This window comes from Fundulus heteroclitus, unplaced genomic scaffold (assembly GCF_011125445.2).
Source record: "Fundulus heteroclitus isolate FHET01 unplaced genomic scaffold, MU-UCD_Fhet_4.1 scaffold_70, whole genome shotgun sequence".
Lineage (NCBI taxonomy): Eukaryota > Metazoa > Chordata > Actinopteri > Cyprinodontiformes > Fundulidae > Fundulus > Fundulus heteroclitus.
In genome coordinates this window covers 1,631,222-1,653,210 of record NW_023397143.1, presented here as the reverse complement: position 1 = coordinate 1,653,210, position 21,989 = coordinate 1,631,222, and the positions used below count along the sequence as shown (strand labels likewise).

Below are 21,989 nucleotides of genomic sequence, written 5' to 3'. Positions count from 1 at the left end.
CCCCCAGAGTTACTATAGCTTCTTTGACTACTATTCTAGCCTATCAGTTTAGGTGGACTGCCGTGGGTTTGCAGGTAAATTATTTTAGCACTATGTCCGAGCTCTAGGTAATAGGCTAATTTCCATCAGACTAAATAGCCAAACTAACCTGAGACTTGAGCCCGTGGTGCTCTGAATCTTCCATGTCCAGTGCTCGCAGTTCCAGCTCGATGTCTCGATCCGTTTCGGATTCACTTTCCGCTCGGTTCTGATCCCGGCTGAAGGTTGTCTGATGGGCTTGCAGGTGGTCCGACGCAATTTTCTCCCCGCTGCTTATTGAAGATCGTCGGCCATTCAGCTCAGACGGACAAAGATGCTCACTAAGGTGAAATAATGAACAAACATTATCAATTTTCACCCTCCCCCACAAAAAGTATTCTTTCCTTTGGTAAGTTTTTAGGAAGAACCCGTTTGGCGTCAGTATAGTCAGTTAGTGAGCCCGTTTGGTTGCTCCCTTGTTCAGTAAGTCATTACAACTTGCACAGAAACTTGTTTTCCACGCTGGATGTCCCTTCTTTTGTAACTGCTACAGCTTGGCCTGGCTCAGGCTGGCTTTTAATACGTAGCAGTGGTCTGACAATTTCATTCTTTTGTTTCTTTGTAACCTTTTAGATTTTATTGTTTTCTATGTTCTCTCTCTTTCTATTGTATGTTGTGCTTTTACTCATTTTGTTAAGCACTTTGGACACCTGCTGGTTGTTGTAAAGTGCCATTTAAATACATTTTGATTGATTGATTGATTGATTGATTGATTGATTGATTGATTGATTGATTGATTGATACTGCATAGTCTTTCCAGGTATTTATCTCACTAACAACTACAATCAGTTTACGTACAGAATCGGGACACTGCCAATTCGATGCAAACTTTAGCTTTATGTTTTCTCATTGAGCGTTCACCATGCACACCAAAGAGGAGTGAGGTGAATAAGAAACACATCTCTGGCATTGTTTTGCTGGAGCTTGCTCTCCAGCTTCTTCTTTTAGCGTTCATTGCCGTCTAAGTTTGCATAGTCCTTTATAATTCCTCCCCTGAAGGTTTTTTTTTTTTCTTGTTTAGCAGTCCCTTTATGTTACTGGTGATCCAGGGTTGGTTACTGGGGAAGTATCTCACTATTCTGGTGGGGTTGGTGTTATCCACATAGACGTTTCTATAGTCAGTCGCACAGTCGTTGCATTGATGTCCCATTCAAGCGGCTGGCACAGTGCATCCCAGTCTGTAGCCTGATATCAACCCGTCTTTAGCTTCCTGTGACCATCTTCTCACGGTTCTTTTTATCAGAGGTTGCCTCTGAACTAGGGGGTTTATATTCCAAAAACAAGACCGCGATCTGATTTCCCCAGATTAGGCCTCGGGGTGTGTGTGTGTGGAGACGTTTGCATAAAACCAATCCAGAATATTGTTTTCTCTGGCAGAGTAGCTGGCGATACTGCTGAAATGTTGGGGATGTCATACCTTTCAAGGAAACTGGAGTTGCTGGAGGAGTCCGACCCTCTGGAGCGCCACCGATAGTCGCTGTGATCAAAGTGGTGGTTGTAATCTGTAAGAACGGAAAATAATGGAAATCAGAAGAAATGTCCCGATAAAATCTGCATGTGTAAAATATGTAGCCAGTAGTACATGAAGCAGCTTAAAACCACTGGCAGCCTCTATTTACCCAGATAAACGCAACACTTAATCACATAATAAAGAGATAAACCAAATCGTTTTCTTTTGATAACTCTCCCCACCTTTGAAGTTTATCGCTGTGGTGCTGGCGCTGCCCTGGCAGGCCGTAGCCTGGACAGGGTCGGTGGTATGGTAGCCTGTGCGGGACGCCCTGGAGATGGCACCCCACTTGGAGATGATAGGCGCCTCACTGAAGGGAATAATCGGATCTTCGTCTTTCAGACGTCGGTAGTGATCCAACGAGTGCAGCCATCGCTTCTCGGCGCCGCTAACAACGCCCTGTCCCCCCTCGCCACAGTCTAGCTCCTGCACAAACAAACACAGGAAAAAAAAATCTCACAAGTCAGTGTTCAAGTGTAGATTTTAGTTGGATGCATTGCATCAGCTTTCCGTAATGTGAAGTAAAATCTAACCGGACGCTCCGAGTGGGAATGAGAGTGAGCTTGGGCGGGTTTGAGTGGTTCAGGCTCAAAGGGGCTGAGGCTGGGCCCGGCGGTACCGCAGGACCACGGAGAGTAACGCGTCAAACTCTCCTCGCCCCTGAACCTGCATCCCATGCACGGACCTCCACCGCTTTCCACATGCTATAGGGGAGAGAGAGAGAGAGAAAAGAACATCACATATACTTTTATTCATTCAACAAGAGGACAAGCCTCATCCACAAATAAAACCAAAGAGGTTTGCAAATGTTCGTACTTCAAAGACTTCAAGGATTACAGGAAAAAAAAACAACAACAACGATCTCAAAGCCATGGAAGAAACGTTTGCAAAGCTAAAAAAAAAAAAAACACTTTTTAAAAATATCCCCTTGACAGAGAGGACTGACACGGTTTCACTTGGTTAGCTTTGATTTGTAAAATAATTATATCTGCTTCTAACAGGATTGCCTGAGGGCCAAATAACTTCCTGTTTGGGGGGAACTACCAAAGCAGGAAAACAGTCACATTTTATGGACAGAGTTACACATTTTGCTCAGCTATTTTATCCAATGCAACTTAAACGCACGGTAACTGCACAGTTAATAAACATACAGAATAGAGCTGCATGATATTTAGGAAAATACGGGATAATTGTGATGAAATAGTGAGACCTGTGTGACTTGTGATAAATAAATAATCATATAGTGTTATTATCATTCTGCTTTGGGTTCATGAGAAACATAGACTCGTCTTTTCAGTTACTGGAGGGAAAATATAAAGCTCCCATCTCAACAACAACGTTTTATTTATAAAGTTTCTTCTAGCCAAGGTCTGTTTTTAGATATAGCTGCTTAAAGTTGATGTTCACAGATAATTCCCATCCAATCTGATTTGTGCTAATTTGCTAAGCAGAAAAGGGCAAATATTTCACAGCGTAGATGGCAAATCTGGTGGAGACATAGCCCAAAAGACTTGCAGCGGTAATTACTGTGAACAAGTGTTAAAAAGTATTCACTCGAGGCTAATATACAAGAGCACAAAGCAATTTTCAGATCTTTATTTGTAAAAAAAAAAAAGAAAGAAAAAAAAGAAATAAAAACGTAAAAGACAACCATAAACTGTCTTCCTCCCACTTTACAATTATGATCTACTTTGAACTGGCCTGTTAGATAAGACAGCTGTAAAATTTGTTGTAGTTTGTGGTCTTTACGTGAAAAAATGATGTAAAGTTTGAGAAGTATGAACGCCTTTGACAGGTGCTGTATATCTAAACTGATAGAAATGATCTAAGAAGTCTTGAAATGTCTCTGTATTTCTATTTTAAAAAGTGTAATTGCTCCTGCTTTCAGATGGGGGGAGACAAAAGTCTCACAAAGCAGAACCGGTGTAAAAACACGGAATAAAACTAATACATTTATTCTTGCAGACTTCCTTCAATTCGCAATCTACTAAACTCTGATGTGAGGAAGTTTTTCTCTTTTCTAGTTTTAAATAATGTTGGGCACTTTAAAGCGAAACTAAACAAGAGAAAAGAACTGCAGCACACAATGATTTGTATTAGATTTAAGATGAATACCGACGTTCAAATAACTTTTTTTTTCCCCTTCGAGCAACCAGAGACCACTCGACTTGTGATTTCACTCCATTTAAATAAGCTAATTTGAGCTGACATTTGAAAAGCTGTGTTAGGTTTATTAACTGCTCCATTTTACGGCAAAAAAAAAAAAAAAAAAAGCTGTAAAACAAAGCTTTGTTCAGGCGAATGCCTGAGTCACTGCTCGGCGAAGTCTCCGCTCTCTCACAGACGCACACACACCCACACACACACGCCAGGACCGTGCATTGCTATGATATCTGCCTCCACAGTTGCTAGGCAACCACCTCCCTCTTAAGTAGCATTGGGGGGGGGGGGGGGGGGGGGGAGCAGCAAGCGTACGCTTTCTGTGACAGAAGCTAAACACAACCACGTTTAATTGAGTGAAGTGTACATATATTTGACCAAGACAGCGGTCACCCTCGCTCACGCATTTGGGAATCGTTTTGTGCATGAAACACATTACGTACTCATCAAATGCATTTTTTTCCGAGGTCTTTTGGGATTTTACCTCCGCTCCAAAATCAGCGGTGAAGATGGGGGATGACTGGGAGGGTCTGTTGGGATTGTGGTGGTGGTGGTGGTGGATGTGAGTCCAGTGTTCCTGCTTCCGTCGAAACAGATCCTCGTATCCCAGGGGAACCCGTCCGTAGTCCTGAAGCAGCAACACATCAGAGAGGCAACACAGGACGGAGATAAAAGAGAACCGATGATTTATATTTGCATAATTGAAATGAAACTCATATTTCAACGTGTTGACAGCACAACAATGCAATGCAATGCATTATGGAGCTCTATATTTTGTTCAACTGCATTTTAAGTTTAGATTAAAGTTGCATTAAAGGATATTGCACTTTCTTTCTGGCTATTTTCCGTTAAAAATAACCAACATGCAACATAATGCGCAATGATTTTTCCTAATGGCCCATCATTAATTAATCACAATCTGACAGTGAACAGATTTACAGCAACTTTCTCTTTTCCTGTTTTTGCTTTCTCTTTTCTTTACACCCACATATCGGCTCATCTCTACCTTTCCTTTTCAGTCACATTTCTGCAGCACGTGGCTTCGGCCTACTCTGTGGTCCTCCCCCTTCTCACCCAGATTTCGTCTCTCTGCTTCACCCACTCACTTCTCTTCTTACCGACACAGTAACGCAGCCTCACCAGTGAATCCTGCAGACTGCTCGCATTGTGCAGGACCCACTGCGTTAACGTAGGGGGGGGGTCAGATTGTATGATTTATGATATGAAGAATCTTAATATAAAGAATCAAACACAGAGGCACTGATGAACTAATATAGCTAAAATAAGAATAAAACGACAACAAACGGTTCCAGCGTCATGCCCGTATCAACAATGGATGCATTTGGAGCAGGAATCACAGTGGATTGTTGTAAACCCAGCACACGTCTCTGTGGCCAGTCCACAGTGAAGATTTATACAGGCCATCAGGTGAATTATTTAACATACCCTGTGCAGCCCGGCGCGGTGCTCCGCTCCAGAGCAGTAGTTGCTGTCTAGAGAGTTGAATCGCTCCCTGAGTGGAGGCTGGTAGACGGACGAGTGCAGCACCTCCGGAGGCAGTGAGTTGCTCCTGGCGTCCTCTCTGTGGTACAGCTGCGAGGGTAATCATTACACCAGTGGATGAGTGATGAAGTTCTGCGTTGCTGCAACCGAAGTTTCCAAGGAGCGAGGCAAAAAGGTAATCTTTTAAGGGGATCGTGATCACCAGGTTCTCTGAAATGCTTTCACGGTTTTTCTTTGGACCAGCGCCGTATGAGCCGGGGTTTTGTTTGGCCTTTTAACGTTTAACAAAAGCTCCTAAAGTAAAGGGATAAACCCGTTCTGTGGACGCATAACAGAGATCTTTGCAAAGATACGTTTTGACCAGAATTTGTTTTGTCACTTTTCAATGCCCCCTTCCGACCAGACTAAGACTGCATTGAAAATAGGACAGAAGATCTTTGCAGGTTCTTTGAAAGGTTCCCAAAAAAGAACCATGCTCCAATGCTTTGAGACTCCTCTTTGGACCCGCCATGCTTTCTCAGATGTGAAGTGAACCAATGTTTGTTCGTATTACTGTTGCACGCGCGAAGGATCTTACTCTGCACACACACATCCTCCCAAAAAAACGAATGTGTGATGGCACAGTTTCAGCAAGATCATGAACGATAAACAGCACTACATGTAAAAGAGGTTTCTCTTAAAACGTATTGCTTTATTATTTATTGAATATTCAATGCTGCTGCAAACTTGCACCACCGTTGCCTATAAAAGTTAACCGAAATAACACGGAGGCCGCTTAGCTGTGCTTAGAGTTTTCTTTGTAGGCGTTGAGACATGGGTGAGGGAATAAAAAATTAATAAAAGAAAACATGCAAAAGGTGCAAGGCTCAGTGTTGTATAAAGTACTGAAATCTCGGAGTCAAGTAAAAGTATAAGTACCTCTCCAAAATATGACTTTGGTAAAAGTCCAAGTCACTGACTGGTAGCCTGAAAAGTCTTAAAGTATCTGAAATGTCTTGTACTTAAGTATGAAAATTACTGTAAAAATAAATGTACTCAAGTCATGTAATAAAAAGTATAAGTAAAAAGTAAAACAAAGCAAATGCGGTTTGAATGACATTTTAAGATTTTGGTAAACTTTAAAAGTCAAATTCACTTGAAATAATATAAACAGCCAAGTGCAGGAGAAATTTAGACCAAGTTTAGACAAAAAATACAACCTTTTTGTAAGCTTTAAGTTTTCCTTCTATAAGTAAGGTCAGTGCTATGTACTTTAAAATTGTACACAACCAAGTGCAGGCAAAATTTAGACCAGGGGGTGTATACTAAGAACATAGTTAAGTGATAAACCAGGTCTAGTTAACCTACAGGAAGTGGTAAACCCGCTAATAGATACACCTGCAGGCATAATTTAGTTAAGAAAATTAGGACTCTCTGCTATTAGATGCTTTACCTATACCACAAGGTTAATTTAACCTGCCCTACCACTAAACCAGCTTCTTATCCTGTTGGGGGTGATGAACAAGCCCAGGCACGTCCCGACTTTGTCGCAGTCAATCAGTAGGTGGGATCAAAACACTTGCGTGCGTGAGTCTCTCTTTCTCTTTGTAACGACTAACTAAACCAAACATTGAAAATGTATCGGAGTGAAAGTATGCAATTAAGTTCAGAAATATAGTGAAGTAAAAGTAAAAGTTATCAAAACATTTTATACTCGAGAAAAGTATAAAGTACTACAAAATATACTTAAGTACAGTAGTGAAGTATTTTTACATTGTTACTATACAACACTGGCAAGGCTGAATATCTTTAAAAATGGCATGTTGAATCGCCTTTGAAAGAGCGGACCTGTTAAAAAGCTTCACCCCTGGAGCTCCTCAATGGAGACAAGTGCAAACCTGACGCCGGTCAAGCTGGTTTATATCAGGAGCTCCAGGTTCACAGCTCTGTTAAGCGTTTGGTCGTATTCATTTTAATAACATATAGTTGGCTGGTATGTGCATTTTTAGGGGAATAAACCCCCACCTCATATGTCGTCTGCTCATTAATAAACAGTTGGGTCAACAAGAGGAATAAGCAGCAGAGTCTAAACATTGGAGGGAAATGTTTTCTAAATAAGTGCCTAACGTATATATGCTATTAATTGCTAAAAGGATGTGAAAAACTGCTTTGTTCTACAGCTGCTCAACAGATGCTCCCGCATCTGTCCGCATCTGCATGCTGAAGCAAATCGCTTCCTAACATCCCTAATCAAAATAGAAAGAATCTCTAAAAAATACTTCAACAATCCCCCCCCCCCCCCCCCCCCCCACATCATAACGCTGTGCTCAAGTCCTTTGCAGATCAGCATCGGCATGCGCTGGGCTCTATGTGCAATAGGTTTTCCAGCTGAGCAGAGTTGCACACACGTCCAAATTGCGCATAACGGTTGCCGAGTGACCGAGCGGAGCTGGGAGCTCTTCAAAATGTGTTAGTCCCGCCGTCAAAAAAAAAGCTCTTTCAATCTATTTAGAGATGACTAGAAGAAAGCCGGCAGAAGTCCATTGGGTTTATAGTGTAATTTTATAGTAGTCACATTATGACTCACTCAGATATACACACAGCGCTGCTAAAAGGCCGTGCAGAATGGCTACTGCATCTATACAGAAACCCTAAGTCTGAATCCTCCCATGCTGCTGAGAAGCTGATGAGCAAACTGTTGTTTTCCGCCTCCACAGCGAGACCGAAACTGATAAGATCTCATATTTCTAAGAAAAGATCATGAGGAAACTCGCATACCGCGAACGTCCTACCTGAGGTGGAACCATTATAACATGAAGGCCAAGAAAGCGGCGCAGTAAATAAATCCGAGACACGTTTGGTCCATTTAGGATACAGGACGTTTATCCCTGGCACTTCCTTAATTCTGCTGATGAAGACAACTCACTTTAAAAGATTACAAGAAGGCCTTGCTCCTTGGAGGCAAGAAATGGAAAAAAAAAAATAGAGGTGGCCAAGTATATTTGCACAGGAATCTAAGAAATAAAGTCTCACCTGAGGTCTCCATACTCTCCTGCTGTCATAGAGGGGAGCATAAACACCGTGAGCAGGGCCCAGATGTCCGTACTGACCCTGTCCCGGATGTGGATGGAAGGCGGGGGGTCCCATCTGATCTCTAGGGGCAAAGCCTGAAGACGGGGACGAGGCTGAGTGAGGCGCCTGTGGGTCGTTAGGGTAAGAGGAAACGCCGGCAGGAGGCGGCAGCGAGGACTCCTGGACGTTGGAGGAGCGGAGGAAGCGGGCCATGCACGGTTTGTGAGGCGGGTGAAGACTAGATGGATAGTAGGAACCTGCTGGAAAGTAGGTGTAAAACGTTTCTACCTCCTTGAAGGCAACAGTAGGAAAAAAAAAAAAACATATTTTCAAAGGAAGACTCACAGTTTGGCTGAAAGTGCGCCTTTTCATAAGCAGGATGGGGCTCCTGGTAGTACAGCTCGGACGTCTGAGAGGGGTGAGGTGTGGAGAGGATGAACGGACCGTGCCGCTGCAGAGGAGCGCTGACATCGGCACCACCGGCGGTGCTCAAAGGAGACGAAGGTGACGAGTGGCTGACTGGAGTCCTGGGCGGGGAGAGGGACTTCCTGAAGATTAGAGAGACAGCAAGAACATACAAAGTCAACAAAGTTATTCATTCATCAAAACACCAACAAACAAGGATGCAAAACTATTAGACGAAACGGTATCCGTACAGCTCTGTGGACCCTGATGTGCTTCTGTGAGGCCCGTTAGCCCCACCGCTTCCATTCATCACCGTTCTTTTAAGTTCCTCCACACCGCCGGGCCCCCTGGAGATCAGCAGCGGGCTCGTCAGGCTGGAGCCTCCCTCTGTCGTACAACCCATGTTTTCTTCTGCATCTTTCATGCCCTTATTGCCTAGAGGGAAAGGGCGGACCACGCTGCCGCTCTTCTTGTTCCTCAGTCTGAATCTGTGCACAGAAGAAGATAAATTGTCTAATTAGATTTCTTAACGTTGCCAAGTCCGGTTATTATGAGCAAATTTAGATATGGGGGAAAATATGATAAAATGTGGGTGACAGCGCACTGAGCTATATAATACACTGGAGTGCTGATTTTGCAGAAAAACTGAAGTCACTGGCCGCCATCTTGCTACTCCGTACTCTCACAGAATCCCACAGGATTTGGTTGCAACAACAAGCAGTTTTCTGGCTGTGTGAAAACGTTTCACAGGTAATTCTACAGTCAGTGGATGTACTAACACTATCAACTACTAGGAAATTAGGTGCTGAAATATTTTACATGTTATTCATATTAAATATATATACATGTATATATAGGTATATATATATATATATATATATATATATAAGTATGTGTATATGTATATATATATATATATATATATATATATATATATGTTTTTGTATATTGTTATTTATATATTTATAAATGTTAAATAGATATATTTAAATGAATAAAATGCAAAATATTTCAGCACATGACTTTCTCAGTACTTGATAGTTTTAGAACATAACATTAAAGTACATGGCATTTGACATTTTAAAAGTCCTAAGCCCCCCCTGAACATGAGAAAATCCTCGTTATTTGATGCTGTAGCGCACATATTCCCTAGTTACTGGGGAAAATAGGGAGTACCAATATGGCGGCTGGTGGTTTCAAAGCGACTCATTCAAACAGCGGGTGATTAGCACTCCAGTGTATAGCTCAGTGGTGACAGCGCACTGAAAGACTGGACCCGACCACAGGTAGATGTCTCAAAGACCTTCTTTTGATTCTGCAAGAGTGAAATACGTGCTTGCCATGCCGATTTAATTCAGCAGGCTAAAACCCAGAAGGACAAAAAAAACAAAAAACTGTAAATTTTAATTTCATGAGTCTAACGAACATACGTTTGTCATGTGGTTCATTGCCCCAAACCATGACAAATAAAGGAATGAGCTAAAAATGCACATTGCTTTTGATTACTCAAACAATCAGAGTTATTCAAAAATGGTATGGGAAATGTTTTTTGCATAATTTTGCAGTTGCTTATGTATAATGCAGTATAAATATATACATTTATACTGTTATCAAGCGGTATCTGCTCTACAGTGTGCTGAGTTGCCTGTTAGGTTTGTTTGCCTGTTTCTCTCGCAAAATTTGGCAACACTGATTCCACAGAGCATCAGTTTTTGCATCATGAGATTATTTTGATTACCTGTGCTGTAACAAAACGAGCACATTTTATGTTTCAAATTGAAATATTTGTGTACTTAAAAATGCGAAATGCAGTGAAACTGCTTCCAGTTTGAGTTCTCACTTCTCCAGCTCATCTTGTGTGTGCGCAAAAGTACAGCTGGTTCCTCTTGGACAGCCTCCCTGCTGACGGAGATCTCTGCACATGCTGGTCTTATATTTGCTGTTGGCCTGGGGCTGCAGCATACAAAAAAAATAAAACACAAACAAACAAAAAACAATTTTGAGAATCTAACATAAGAAAAACATTTTGAGATTCCATGCTTTTGCAGGCTCACATTTCTAAGATTTTCCAAACATTTGAGTACAAATTATTTTGTTTAGCAAGTTAAATCAGTTCCAATTATAAAAGTATAACCTTTTAAAATATCCTTAGGATATCCCTTAAAGCACTGTTTGTGAACTTTTATTACCTTAATTATGTAAGTAAGAGTCACACAGACACCAAAATCAAACACATTTCAGCCTAAAGATAGCTGCCGAAAGAAGCAGAGAAATGACTCTTAATGAATCACTGAACATTTATTGATGGGTTCTCACCTTCAATACTTAATTTTATGTTATACTTTTTTTTTTATATCTATACTTACAATTTTGTCCCTTGGGTTACATCCAAGGGACAAACTTAAGCAAAAAAAAAAAGAAAAAAGAAAACATGAAGAAATTCCCAAATTCTGGGTAAAAAAATCTGTTTCTTTACTTTAAAACCAAAGCAATAAGTGACTAGATTAGAAAGAAAAAAAAATCACAAAAACATCAGAAATCATTTTAGCAAAGACATGGTCATTTTAAAATGATCATCTGTACATCATTGCTTCACAGAAGTCTAGATTAATTTTATTTACATGGCTTTATCTTTATCCTAGGCTTTATCTTAGTGTTTGTTTTTGTTTTTTTTGTTTCCTATGTCTGTAATGTATTTTTCTGTTCATGTACAGCACTTTGAATCGTCTTGTTACTGAAAAATGCTATATAAATAAATTTACCTTAGTCTTAATTTCAGTAAAACAACTAGTTTTTAATCCAGTTATTTCATTACTTTTTACCAGCATCATTAAAGTTAAGCTCAAATGAATTAGCCTATAAAGTAACATCTGAGTCACAACTGAGGTCTTTACCAACCATTTATGATTACTTTATTGTTGATGTATGAGTTAAATAACCAACCCCTGTGTTGTTAGTCACCAGAAATAGTTTCATTTCTCTTACGGGACACAGCGAAGAGGAACACAGTTTGCTCCCGGTCTGCAGGGAAGTGTATTAAAACTTTCTCAAAGGGAACCCATCAGAGCACGATGGCGGTAATCTGGTTCACTGGCGTACCTGTGGAGTTTCATGGCTCTTCTTGCTGAAGTTCTGGATGTACTCCACCAGTCCGTGAACCACAAACTTTACAGCCAGCATCACACTTTCCAGCTCTGCCCATGATGGAGCAGGAGCATCTGCACACAGATTAACGTTCACTTGGGTTAGAAAATAAGGACATAATTGGAGAACAGCTCTAAATGTAGAATGTAAATATAGAGAATGTACATATAGAAAAGGCAAAATACAAGATACAATTCCTGAATCCCCAAAAAAACTGGAAAGTCTACTTTGCTTGAGGGTAAAGCTAGAGATCTAATGATGAGGAAACGCATGTCTGCTCCAAATGTCACCAAGATGTTTTTCCTTTTATTGAAAATGTTAAAGTTCATCCTTTCTTGCCTGTGTGGTTAAGATGTTAACAGAGACTACAAACCCTGCCCTTTGTTATTAACCAGGCCGGGGATCTGCCTTCACGATCAAAGCACTGAGTAAACACTTGAACTTTACCCGAGCAGATATCTTTTTATCTGTTCTTTTCTGAATAACGCAGAAGGATTTGTCATGATGCAAGATTTCACTGATGCAGATTGTCAAATATGAACGCTGAATTAATATTTCCAAAGGCTAAAACGACAAGCTATTTACTATACTATACTATACTATAAAATATCAGTGAAAGAAATGTGTTTCTTTTAAGAGAACAAGAAAAAGTTAACGTTCGAAAAAAGGGGAAGTACCTGGGTTGTGGTCTATGTTGGCCAGGAGCTCTAGGTGTGGTCTAAGGCTTGTGAGGTTGGCGGGGTCTCCGGTCCTCTGCAGAACAATTGTCAGTTCCTGAACGCTCTTTGCGAAGGACTCTGGAGACTGCAACTGCAGCGCACATGATAAAAGGGGTCAGAACATCTTTAAAAGGGTAGTTCAAATGATTTTTTTATTTGCTATTTTGTCATGTAAAGTGCTCTCAACAATTATTAGCAGCCCACGCTTATCAAAATGGGAAGAAAGTTTAATCCAAAAAAAATGTTATGTTAGTCTCACGTCCCGTTTAAGTAAAGCAGATTCATCTTGATTGTCAGAAATTGGGAATAGGCTACAAGAAAAATAATTACGGACCTATCTATGCTCAGAGAAATAAATGAAAAGTTGCAAACAACTAGAGCTGCAATAGAAAATGTTGATTGAGGGTCCCAGTATATCCTAACGCCACACATAACAAGGGGGAGGAAAAACAATTAGAGAACTGCAGCAAGTTTTAATTAATTCTCAATAACAGCCGTTAGAATTAGGCTTAGTGTCGACCGTTTACTAGAAGTTAGCCTGGACAATGCATTTTCTGTCCTACCATCAAAAACATAAGGATCTGTGTCCGTATTCACAAAGGTTCCTAAGACTAAAAGTAGCTCTTAGTAAAGTCATTTTGGGAAAATTCTTAGAATTTACCGAATTCTGAGATTTTTCTTAGAATTTTACTTTGGTAAAATAAAAGTTATTCACAAAGTATCTTAGGCATTAAGAGAGCTCCTAAAGTAAAAAAAATTTTAGGCGTAGTGAGGAGAAGTTTTAACGAGTCTAAGAGTGTCTTAAGCTGGGAAGATGGTGGAAACAGAGAGAGCTGATTGGCTCATCCACGGCCTAAACTGTGGAGGAAAGCACATAAACGTCTTTAAAATCATACAGTTATAATATAACTGGGGGAAATGAATCAGTTTCAGCGGCCCATCGGGTTAAATGCACGGCTCTACCTAATGTAATTTTATGGAGTATAAAAGAATAATAGAAAAATGAATCATGAAAAAAGTGGAGAAACGTATCAAGAAAAAAAATAAAAAAATAAAGTATATATATATATATATATATATATATATATATATATATATATACATACATTTATGTAATGAGGTGCTTTATAAAATTTTTATGCTGTGTGACAAACAAGTGTTGATAGTTTCTTTATCCAGTCTAATTTTTTCTCATAAAAATGTCTGTAATTTCCTTACTCAGAGTGGCTCTCAGCAGCGATCTGAATCACTTTTAAGCTAAAACTCCTAGGTAGGAATCTTTAGGCTAACATATGAGCTGTCTGAGAGGACTCTGAGAATCTTTGGGAATACTGGCACTGGAGTTTATTGGATTGAGTGTTATAATATGAGTCAATTTCTTTTCCAAAGGATGGTGGAATCAGGATAGAGTGCATGGAAACAAAGTCCATTCAATAACAAGGCTAAAAAAAAGAAACTTGAATAAATGTCGGGCGGACTCTGTCAGGAAACTGTAAATGGGTCGCCATTGTTTATGTTAATATAAACATATGACCAGATTATTATAGAGAAGGTTCACCACCACCAGACAACGGCCATCTCTGCCCCCAGACCTTTAGATGTCTTTATCAGTGGTGCCAATAAAACACATAATTGGCATACAGGCGTATTAGAAAAAAAATAATACCTTGTCAATTATGGACTGCATGTGGGATTTGTGGACCAGGTCTCCGTATAAGAGAGAGGACCACTGCTCAGGAGAGATTCGAAGGCCTGCCTCCATGGCGATGTGGACGATCTGAGCGTCATGTTCCCTCCTTAGCGCCTCGTATGTTCGAAACTCCTCCTTCAGCTGCATGAGGGAGGAGTCCTCGTCACGCTTAGTCACCTGCAGGTAAGGACGGAGCGTGTTGGGTCAGAAATACAAAGATGGAGATGGAGGCAAAAGAATATTATGTTTTATCGGGCTTTGAGCAACTAAGCTTGAAAAAGAGGGGACTTAAATGCACTTATCTAGATTTTGACCTCTTTTAAAAATATATATATAAATAAATAATAATAATCCAAAAGCAATCCAAGGAGTTTTTGAACTAAATGTCCGAGGATTCGCAGGTGTGTTTCTCTTTTGGTGTCCTCAGACTCACAAACTCAAATTCTGATCACACGAAGGGACTTTCCCCTTCTCAGAATCTGCCCTATGAGTAATCATCATAAGACACCAAAACACACCCACAAGGCATCAGTTATCAAAAACCAAAACACAATCAGATTATCTCGGCTTGCAAGTGGCACTCCTGTTCAACCCCCCACCATCCCTGCAATCGTGTGCATGCATCCATCTGCTCCGTGTCCTATTACCGCCTGTCTCCGTCCTGCCAGGCGGGGCCTGGAAGGGGCAAAGATAGTCCGAGGCTACGTCACGAGCGGATGGTTGGCATTTCTGCCCTGCCAGAGATGTCGGTCATCAGATAACAGTTCTAGAAATACGCACACCAGACGTTTATCTACAGGAGCTCACATCCTGATTGAAGATGAAGGCTTTCCTAGCAGTAGTAGTATTCCACGAGTATTTCAAGCAGTGTTTCCGGAATGTGGTTTGACCCCACCTACCATCAAAGACTATTTCGGTGAAATCAATGTTTTTCTTTATTCTAATTTTGTTAAACGTTGTACTGGGGGGGAAAAAAAGGGCAGAAATGTTATATCTCTTGTGTCTTGCGTGTTTTGTTATCTGTGCACATCCTGAGCGGGTGTCCAAAAAATGCTCCTTGGTAAAACATTTTTACATTGATTCTTAAAGTTGGTTTTATTTGGAAATATATTAATAATACAATATATTACTACAATATACTATTATTATAATAGTATAGACACACTTACATGATTTAAATGGCAAGAGCAATGGTTAGGGTCGTTAACACACCAGGAGTAAAACATGCTGTCAATATGTGTAGAAATTTAAGGCTTTCTTCAAAAAATAAATGCTTACCCTTCGTCAGAGAAGCAGAGCAGAAATGAAGCAAGATTACAAGATCTGTTTGAATAACGTCAGGATTTTAGCAACTTTTCGTGAGAATGGTTTGGATTTGTACCAGGCGCTTTTAAATCTCATATTGAGCGCCAGTTTGTTAGGTGTCCATTTTCTTTTTCTGACTACCTATTCTTTCTTTTACATTTTTTTGTTGCATAGTTCTACATTTACAGATCATTAGCTTCAAGCGCAAACAAGTTTGGAAAGAAAAAGTTATGAAGGTGAAGATGCACAAATATTATGTCTCTTGTGTCTTGCGTGTTTTGTTATCTGAGCACATCCTGAGCGGGTGTCCAAAAAAATGCTCCTTGGTAAAACATGATTCTTGGAAATATGAATCTTACAACTTCTTTTTAAAAAGTTTAACAATGAATAAAAACAACTGTGATTTGCTTTCTATTTATTTAAACAGAGATCCTAAGTGTGCAGCCTGCTCACATGTTCTTTGTCTCCGCACATTTAATGATTTTGCCTGTACCTTAAAGCAGGAGGCCCTGTAGAGCAGCTGCACCACGTGGCCTATGCTGGTTTTGGATGCCTGGGGGAAGCGAGCCTCCAGCTTCTGGACCACAAACAAAACCAGCACCTTCCTGGATAGAGCGGAGCCGTCCTCCAGGGCAAGTAAAACCAGCTTCAGCGCATCTTCTTGCATCGCTGATAAGGGTGTGGTATAACAGGGGCGAGAATTAGAGAGAGAGAGAGAGAGAGAGAGAGAGAGAGAGAGAGAGAGAGAGAGAGAGATGTTCAGGACAAACACACAGACTCACGTCGCAGAGACTGTGTAAATCTGTGTCAACGATACAAATCTGGTGTCTGTACATGAGGAAATGTTAACCAAAGGACAGCACTTTCTCCAAAACACCCAGGTGTCCTCAGACTTTTCAACTCAGCTGTTATCATTATGAGAGAGTTGTTCCCAGTCAGAATCTGCCCTATGAGTAATCATCACAGGACACCAGGTACAAACACCAGCTGACGGTTGGATGAGGAAATACACAATGAGTAACTCAAAGGGAACTTATTGACACAAAATGTAGTGTAATTTGAGAAAAAAATTCTCTTTCGTTCATACAGAAGAAGGTTCACATTTGCTGAGTCACGTCCAAGCAATACTGCAAAACAATAGAGCTCTAACACCTAAATCTATCACAGACGTGTTATCAGTGCATCAACCCTCCAGACCACTCAGGTCTTCTGGTTCAAATACATTCTGCATACTCAGAACCAGAACCAGGTATGGAGAAGCAGCATTCAGTTCCTATGCTCCACTTATCTGCAACAAAATCCCAGAAGATTGTAAAAGTGCTTAAACCCTGAGTTCCTTTAAATCAAGGTTAAACATCTATTTGTTTAGAGTTGCCTTTGTATGTTAACGCTGATGTTTGCAGTCCAACTTGTCTTATATCCTGACCTGCTGCTACTATTCCACTGCAGTGTGCTTTCCTCTGCAATGTTGCTCTGTTCATGCTCTGCACTTTTAATTGTCTTGTTACTAAAATGTGCTGCACAAATAAACTTGCCTTGCCTTGCCTTGCACTTAACGCCACAAAAGGAAAAACAGCAAATTAGAGATTAAAAACTAGGAATTGGCAAGGGCATGTGTCTTAACTTAGATCTGGAAAACCTAAAACAAACCTTGAAAGTGAGAGTAAAAATTGTCTGCTGATATCCTCAGATCGCATTATGAACTTAAAACAATAACCGATTTCTCCAAAAGTTTATCTGTGACAATTAGCAGGAATAGTGATACGTTTTTCTTAGTGCCTGATCCAAATAATGTCAGACTACATCAGTATTTTGACATCCCGTCTATCAGCCACGTGGCACAATAGCTTGATTTTACCATCTAATGACATGTTGTTGTGAGGAAACCAGGTATGAAATTAATGCTTTATTTCGAGCCATATAAAAAGAAGAAAGAAAGAAAACAAATGCAAGTTTTACCCCGTATTGGGTAAAAAAGGAACAAAAAATATATGTACAATTCACATATACACAAATATGTGCAACAAATACACAGGCAGTTCAAACAAGTCTAAGTCATCCCAGTTAACCTTTTTTTTTTTACATAATATTGTGTTTATACATAAACAAGAAACATATTTAGCATGAAAAGGGGTGGGAAGAAGACAAATATATTTACTCCCGCTGCCTGTTACATAATCATGTGGTTGCCACTTTTTTTAATTTGAGATTTGGTAAATCATTGTATGTAAAGATATGTTTTTTACCTTTTCATTACCTATTCATGATGCATTTTGTTGTCAATAAACCTGATGTCACTCATTTCCTCATCGCCACGTTTTTTCACTATACATAATTGTTTATTATATACTAAAAGGATGTGTACCTACTATAATATGGATTATGTAATCTTAATATTATGTAATTATTTATAGCTAGTCTCTTGTATAATAATAATAATATATTAAAATATAATATATTATATTAATAATATAATATATTACTATAATATACTATTATTATAATAGTATAGACAGACTTACAGGGTTTAAATGGCAAGAGCAATGGTTAGGGCCGTTAACACACCAGGAGTAAAACATGCTGTCAATGTGTAGAAAATTTAGGCTTTCTTCAAAAAATAAATGCTTACCCTTCGTCAGAGAAGCAGAGCAGAACTGACGCAAGATTACAAGGTCTGTTTGAATAACGTCAGGATTTTTGCAACTTTTCATGAGAATGGTTTGTAATTGTAGGTATACCAGGCGCTTTTAAATCTCATATTGAGCGCCAGTTTGTTAGGTGTCCATTTTTTTTCTGACTACCTATTCTTTCTTTTAAAATGTTTTGTAGCATAGTTCTACATTTACAGATCATTACCTTCAAGCGCAAACAAGTTTGGAAAGAAAAAGTTGCACAAAACACACACACAAAAAAACTACAATTGCAAATTTATTTCCTTGTGACAACAAAATGTACTCTGACACACACACACACACACATGCACACTCACCGGGACCCAAGAACTGGCAGCCCCGAGCTCTCACCGCTGCCCAGAGGTTGGCAGAGAGCTGCTGGGGGTTCTGGTGCTGTAGGATGAGCTCGGTCACGGTCCGTTCCCCCAGGGAACGGGCCGCCCGTACCGCCCGCACACGACCCTCCTCTTCCACCAGCTGGCAGTTCACCAGGGTCACTAGCTTCCTCTGCATGGGCCTGCTGAGCACGCTCGGACTCAGGTTTGCCACACCTGCAGGGTGCATGCGAAAAACTGTTTAACTCTACATCTGCTGAGGTTTATCTCAATGTAAGCTGTTTTTATTTCACTTTACAGAGCTCATCTCACTTCAAAATGCACTTTTTTTTCGCCCGTGCTCTTAAGAGCCACAACATAATTAGGTCTAAATTGATCCAAATACTAACATTAAGCTACTGAAGCGTGACTCACTTTATTACAATTAATCTGTTTTTCTAATAAAGTTAAACATTCTCGAATCACCATAAAAAGTACAGAAGCTTCTAGCATCGTGAGATGTGTGAAAGCATGGATGCCAAGTTTTACACGCAGCCTCCGCAGGATGAATATGCAGAGATTAACTCTCTATTGCAAATGTCCAAATGTGTGTCATCATTTCCTCCAAACATCCAACTTCCACAGACATCCTGACAATTTCAGATAACCCAATTATTTTTTAATTTGTACCCCCCCAAAGGTATGTATATCTTATCTTTGTGGTAAGACTTGAGTTTCGCAAATGCTCTGGATCCCAATTTTAGTCTCTAGGAATGTAAAGCAGGTAGAGTCACAGCCAAAAACACTAGCAGCTGTAATAGCAGGGAAATGTGGTTGTAAAAAGTATTAGTCCACGGAGTTGAATGTAACTGCATGTCACACTTTTCAGGTTTGGAATACCTAGAATAATTTCCTTTCTTTGCAAGAAAATGCAGCTTTGCTTTGGTCTTTCACAGATCTCAGTGAAATACACCCAAGCTGGATGTTGGATCATTGCAAAATGTAAAAACAAAAAAAGCTCAGGAGGTATAAATACTTTTTCAAGACCCTCTATCAACATGTTGTGTAGACGGAAGGCAAAGATGTCTTTTCAAGACAATTATGCTGATGTCGTTACACGTGCAAACACACATTCGTTACCTTTGGCACCACTGATGGGTTTCAAGTAGAGAGCCAGCTCTTCTACACACAGTCGGCAGGCCTCATAGTGCTCAACCTCCGCCGCGCTGCTCAGGCTCACAGGCGCAACGTCCGGGACCTTTAACACACACAAAGACGATGAGAGAGCGAAACGTCTCGAGAAAGTCAGTCATTCAGACCGAAAGCTCTTCTTGCACCTGCGCTCCGACCAGCTGCAGCAGGGCGCAGTTGACCGGCAGCAGGTCGATGTCTGTGCTGATGGGAGTCTGATCGAAGGGGCAGGCCTTGCGGTGCAGCTTGTGCAGGCACGTCTTGCACACCGTGTGAGAGCAGCCCAGGCTGATGGGCTGGTGGCCGCTGCTGTCGAACTCATTGTAGCAGATGGGACAAGACAGGAACTCTGTCCACTGGGCCGCCTGCACCGGCATCCTGCTGACTGGGGCGTCGCCGGGCTCAGGGGGAGCGCATGTCACGAGCCCCGGTCACAGCACCCTTTTGCCCGCGCCGACGAGGACTCTGCGAACGCAATCAGATTATTAGGTCACATTTCCGTACTATAGCCGGATGTAGTTAATTGACTGTGAAGCGTGCACACATCTGCATTAGCGTTGAGCTTTTTCTATTTTTTTTTTTTGCATGCGTGGCAATTTTCCAACGAACGGCATTGGGAACATGCGCGGTTCACCTCTCCATCCTGCTCAAAACGACAGGCTATTGACACACGAAGCAGAAAACACGCAGCCGCTTTCTTTATTAATACGAGTTTTAAATGCTTTAACATTTCCAGCCCGGATCCAGAGGTAGCGATGACGTGCCAGAGAGCCCCAAAAATAAATGCGTCGTACTGAGTGCCAGGTGATTGAGAAGCGTGGGATTGGTGACACACGATCGTCTGATTTGCATTTCATAAACACACCCTCTTCTTCTGTCTTAGGGGTTTCGAACGCAAAGCCGAACCAGAACACCACGGCGCAGCAGCGTGGCAGATAAACACAGGAAGACACGCAGGGCTAAACGATCAGCAGAATCCTGTTTCAGGGAAAACAGCAGTTCCCAAACACCGAGTACCCGTTTAAAACCATTGGTGTGTGCACGTGTTTCTAGTCTGGTGTTAGTTTCCAGGGCCGCACTGACCTTGGTCATCATCGTGGACACAAAGTAAGACTAAACAAGTTCAATGACAGAGATACACTGTGGAAAACAAAACCATCGAGAGAGAGAGAAAAAAAAAGAAGGACTCTTGCAGGTCAAATCAAAGGAGGAAGGAAGAGACTGCCGTGTGTTTGTGTGTTTGACCGTTTCCATTGCAACAGCAAAACTGCTACGAAACATATCCTGGAGAATGTTTAAACCCAACGCATGGGCATAATGGAGACTACTTTCACCAGTAGCCCGCAGAAACAATTGGTTGCCATGGAGATTGTGGATGCAGGCTCGCGGTCAGGCGATGCTGAAGAAGGACTCAAATCACAAAATCGTCTCAGGGGCACAAATCGCCTTCTGCTCCTGGTGCGACACAACAACTGACAGTATTATGATCTCCTAACATCTGAGGGAAGGCACTACGCTATCGATGTCTTCCGGACAAGAAAAACCCAATCGCATTTCATCGTATATTCTTCATAGAAAGAAAATGCAATACATTTGTTGCAGCTTGTACGTTATTTCTTTAATTATTTTTTTAATGGTCTTTATTTGACAGTAAGCAGGGTTGAGAGAGAGAGAGAGAGAGAGGGAAGACATGCAGCAAAGGCCCACAGACTTAGGCTACGTTCACACTGCAGGTCTTAATGCTCAATTCCGATTTTTTTGTGAAATCGGATTTTTTTGCGTGGTCGTTCACATTTCCAAATATATGCGACTTGTATGTGATCTCCTGTGTGAACTGAATGCGTTCAACCGAAGTGTCCCGCATGCGCACTCGAGGACGCGATGATGTCACACGTAGCAAGCGTCCTCAGTATTTGCGGAAGTAAACATGGATTATAATGCTGGCACGCATTTTGTGGTCATTCATTTATTTTCTAACCGGAGCTTTCTCTCCATTGACTGCTCTTCTCATTGTAGTCCGCTATGGGTGTCGTCTTTCTTCCCGCTTCTGCACAGCAGGACGCAGAATAGTGACGTTTGTCGAGTATCGGTGACGTACAGGTCGGATAAATGCGACCCGGCCGTACAGACACAGGTCGCATTTGAAAAGATCAGATACGTATCGTATTCAGGACCATATATCCAAGTGGCCTGGGTCGCATTTGAAAAAATCCGATCTGTGTTGTTCAGACTGTCATAAAAAGATCA

The 21,989-nt window shown here is 41.0% G+C and overlaps 1 protein-coding gene across 3 annotated transcripts in view; it reads right to left on the bottom strand.

Annotated features, from left to right (window-relative positions):
• rc3h2 (ring finger and CCCH-type domains 2) overlaps positions 1–21,989 on the bottom strand; it is a 38,002-nt gene that overhangs the window by 5,856 nt on the left and 10,157 nt on the right. For 2 of the 3 annotated variants that reach the window (XM_021320764.2, XM_021320763.2), the window contains exons 2-18: positions 19,889–20,207; positions 19,692–19,809; positions 18,555–18,788; positions 16,059–16,234; positions 14,237–14,437; positions 12,529–12,661; positions 11,807–11,925; positions 10,548–10,660; positions 8,959–9,195; positions 8,648–8,850; positions 8,264–8,562; positions 5,195–5,341; positions 4,233–4,376; positions 2,122–2,292; positions 1,771–2,014; positions 1,496–1,580; positions 149–359 (exon numbers count right to left, since the gene is read on the bottom strand). In XM_021320764.2, coding sequence (XP_021176439.2) covers positions 149–359; positions 1,496–1,580; positions 1,771–2,014; positions 2,122–2,292; positions 4,233–4,376; positions 5,195–5,341; positions 8,264–8,562; positions 8,648–8,850; positions 8,959–9,195; positions 10,548–10,660; positions 11,807–11,925; positions 12,529–12,661; positions 14,237–14,437; positions 16,059–16,234; positions 18,555–18,788; positions 19,692–19,809; positions 19,889–20,119 — 3,066 coding nt within the window. In that variant the 5' untranslated portion in view covers positions 20,120–20,207. The remainder of the gene's footprint in view (positions 1–148; positions 360–1,495; positions 1,581–1,770; positions 2,015–2,121; positions 2,293–4,232; positions 4,377–5,194; positions 5,342–8,263; positions 8,563–8,647; positions 8,851–8,958; positions 9,196–10,547; positions 10,661–11,806; positions 11,926–12,528; positions 12,662–14,236; positions 14,438–16,058; positions 16,235–18,554; positions 18,789–19,691; positions 19,810–19,888; positions 20,208–21,989) is intronic. The other variant, XM_012871133.3, reaches the window with a different exon arrangement.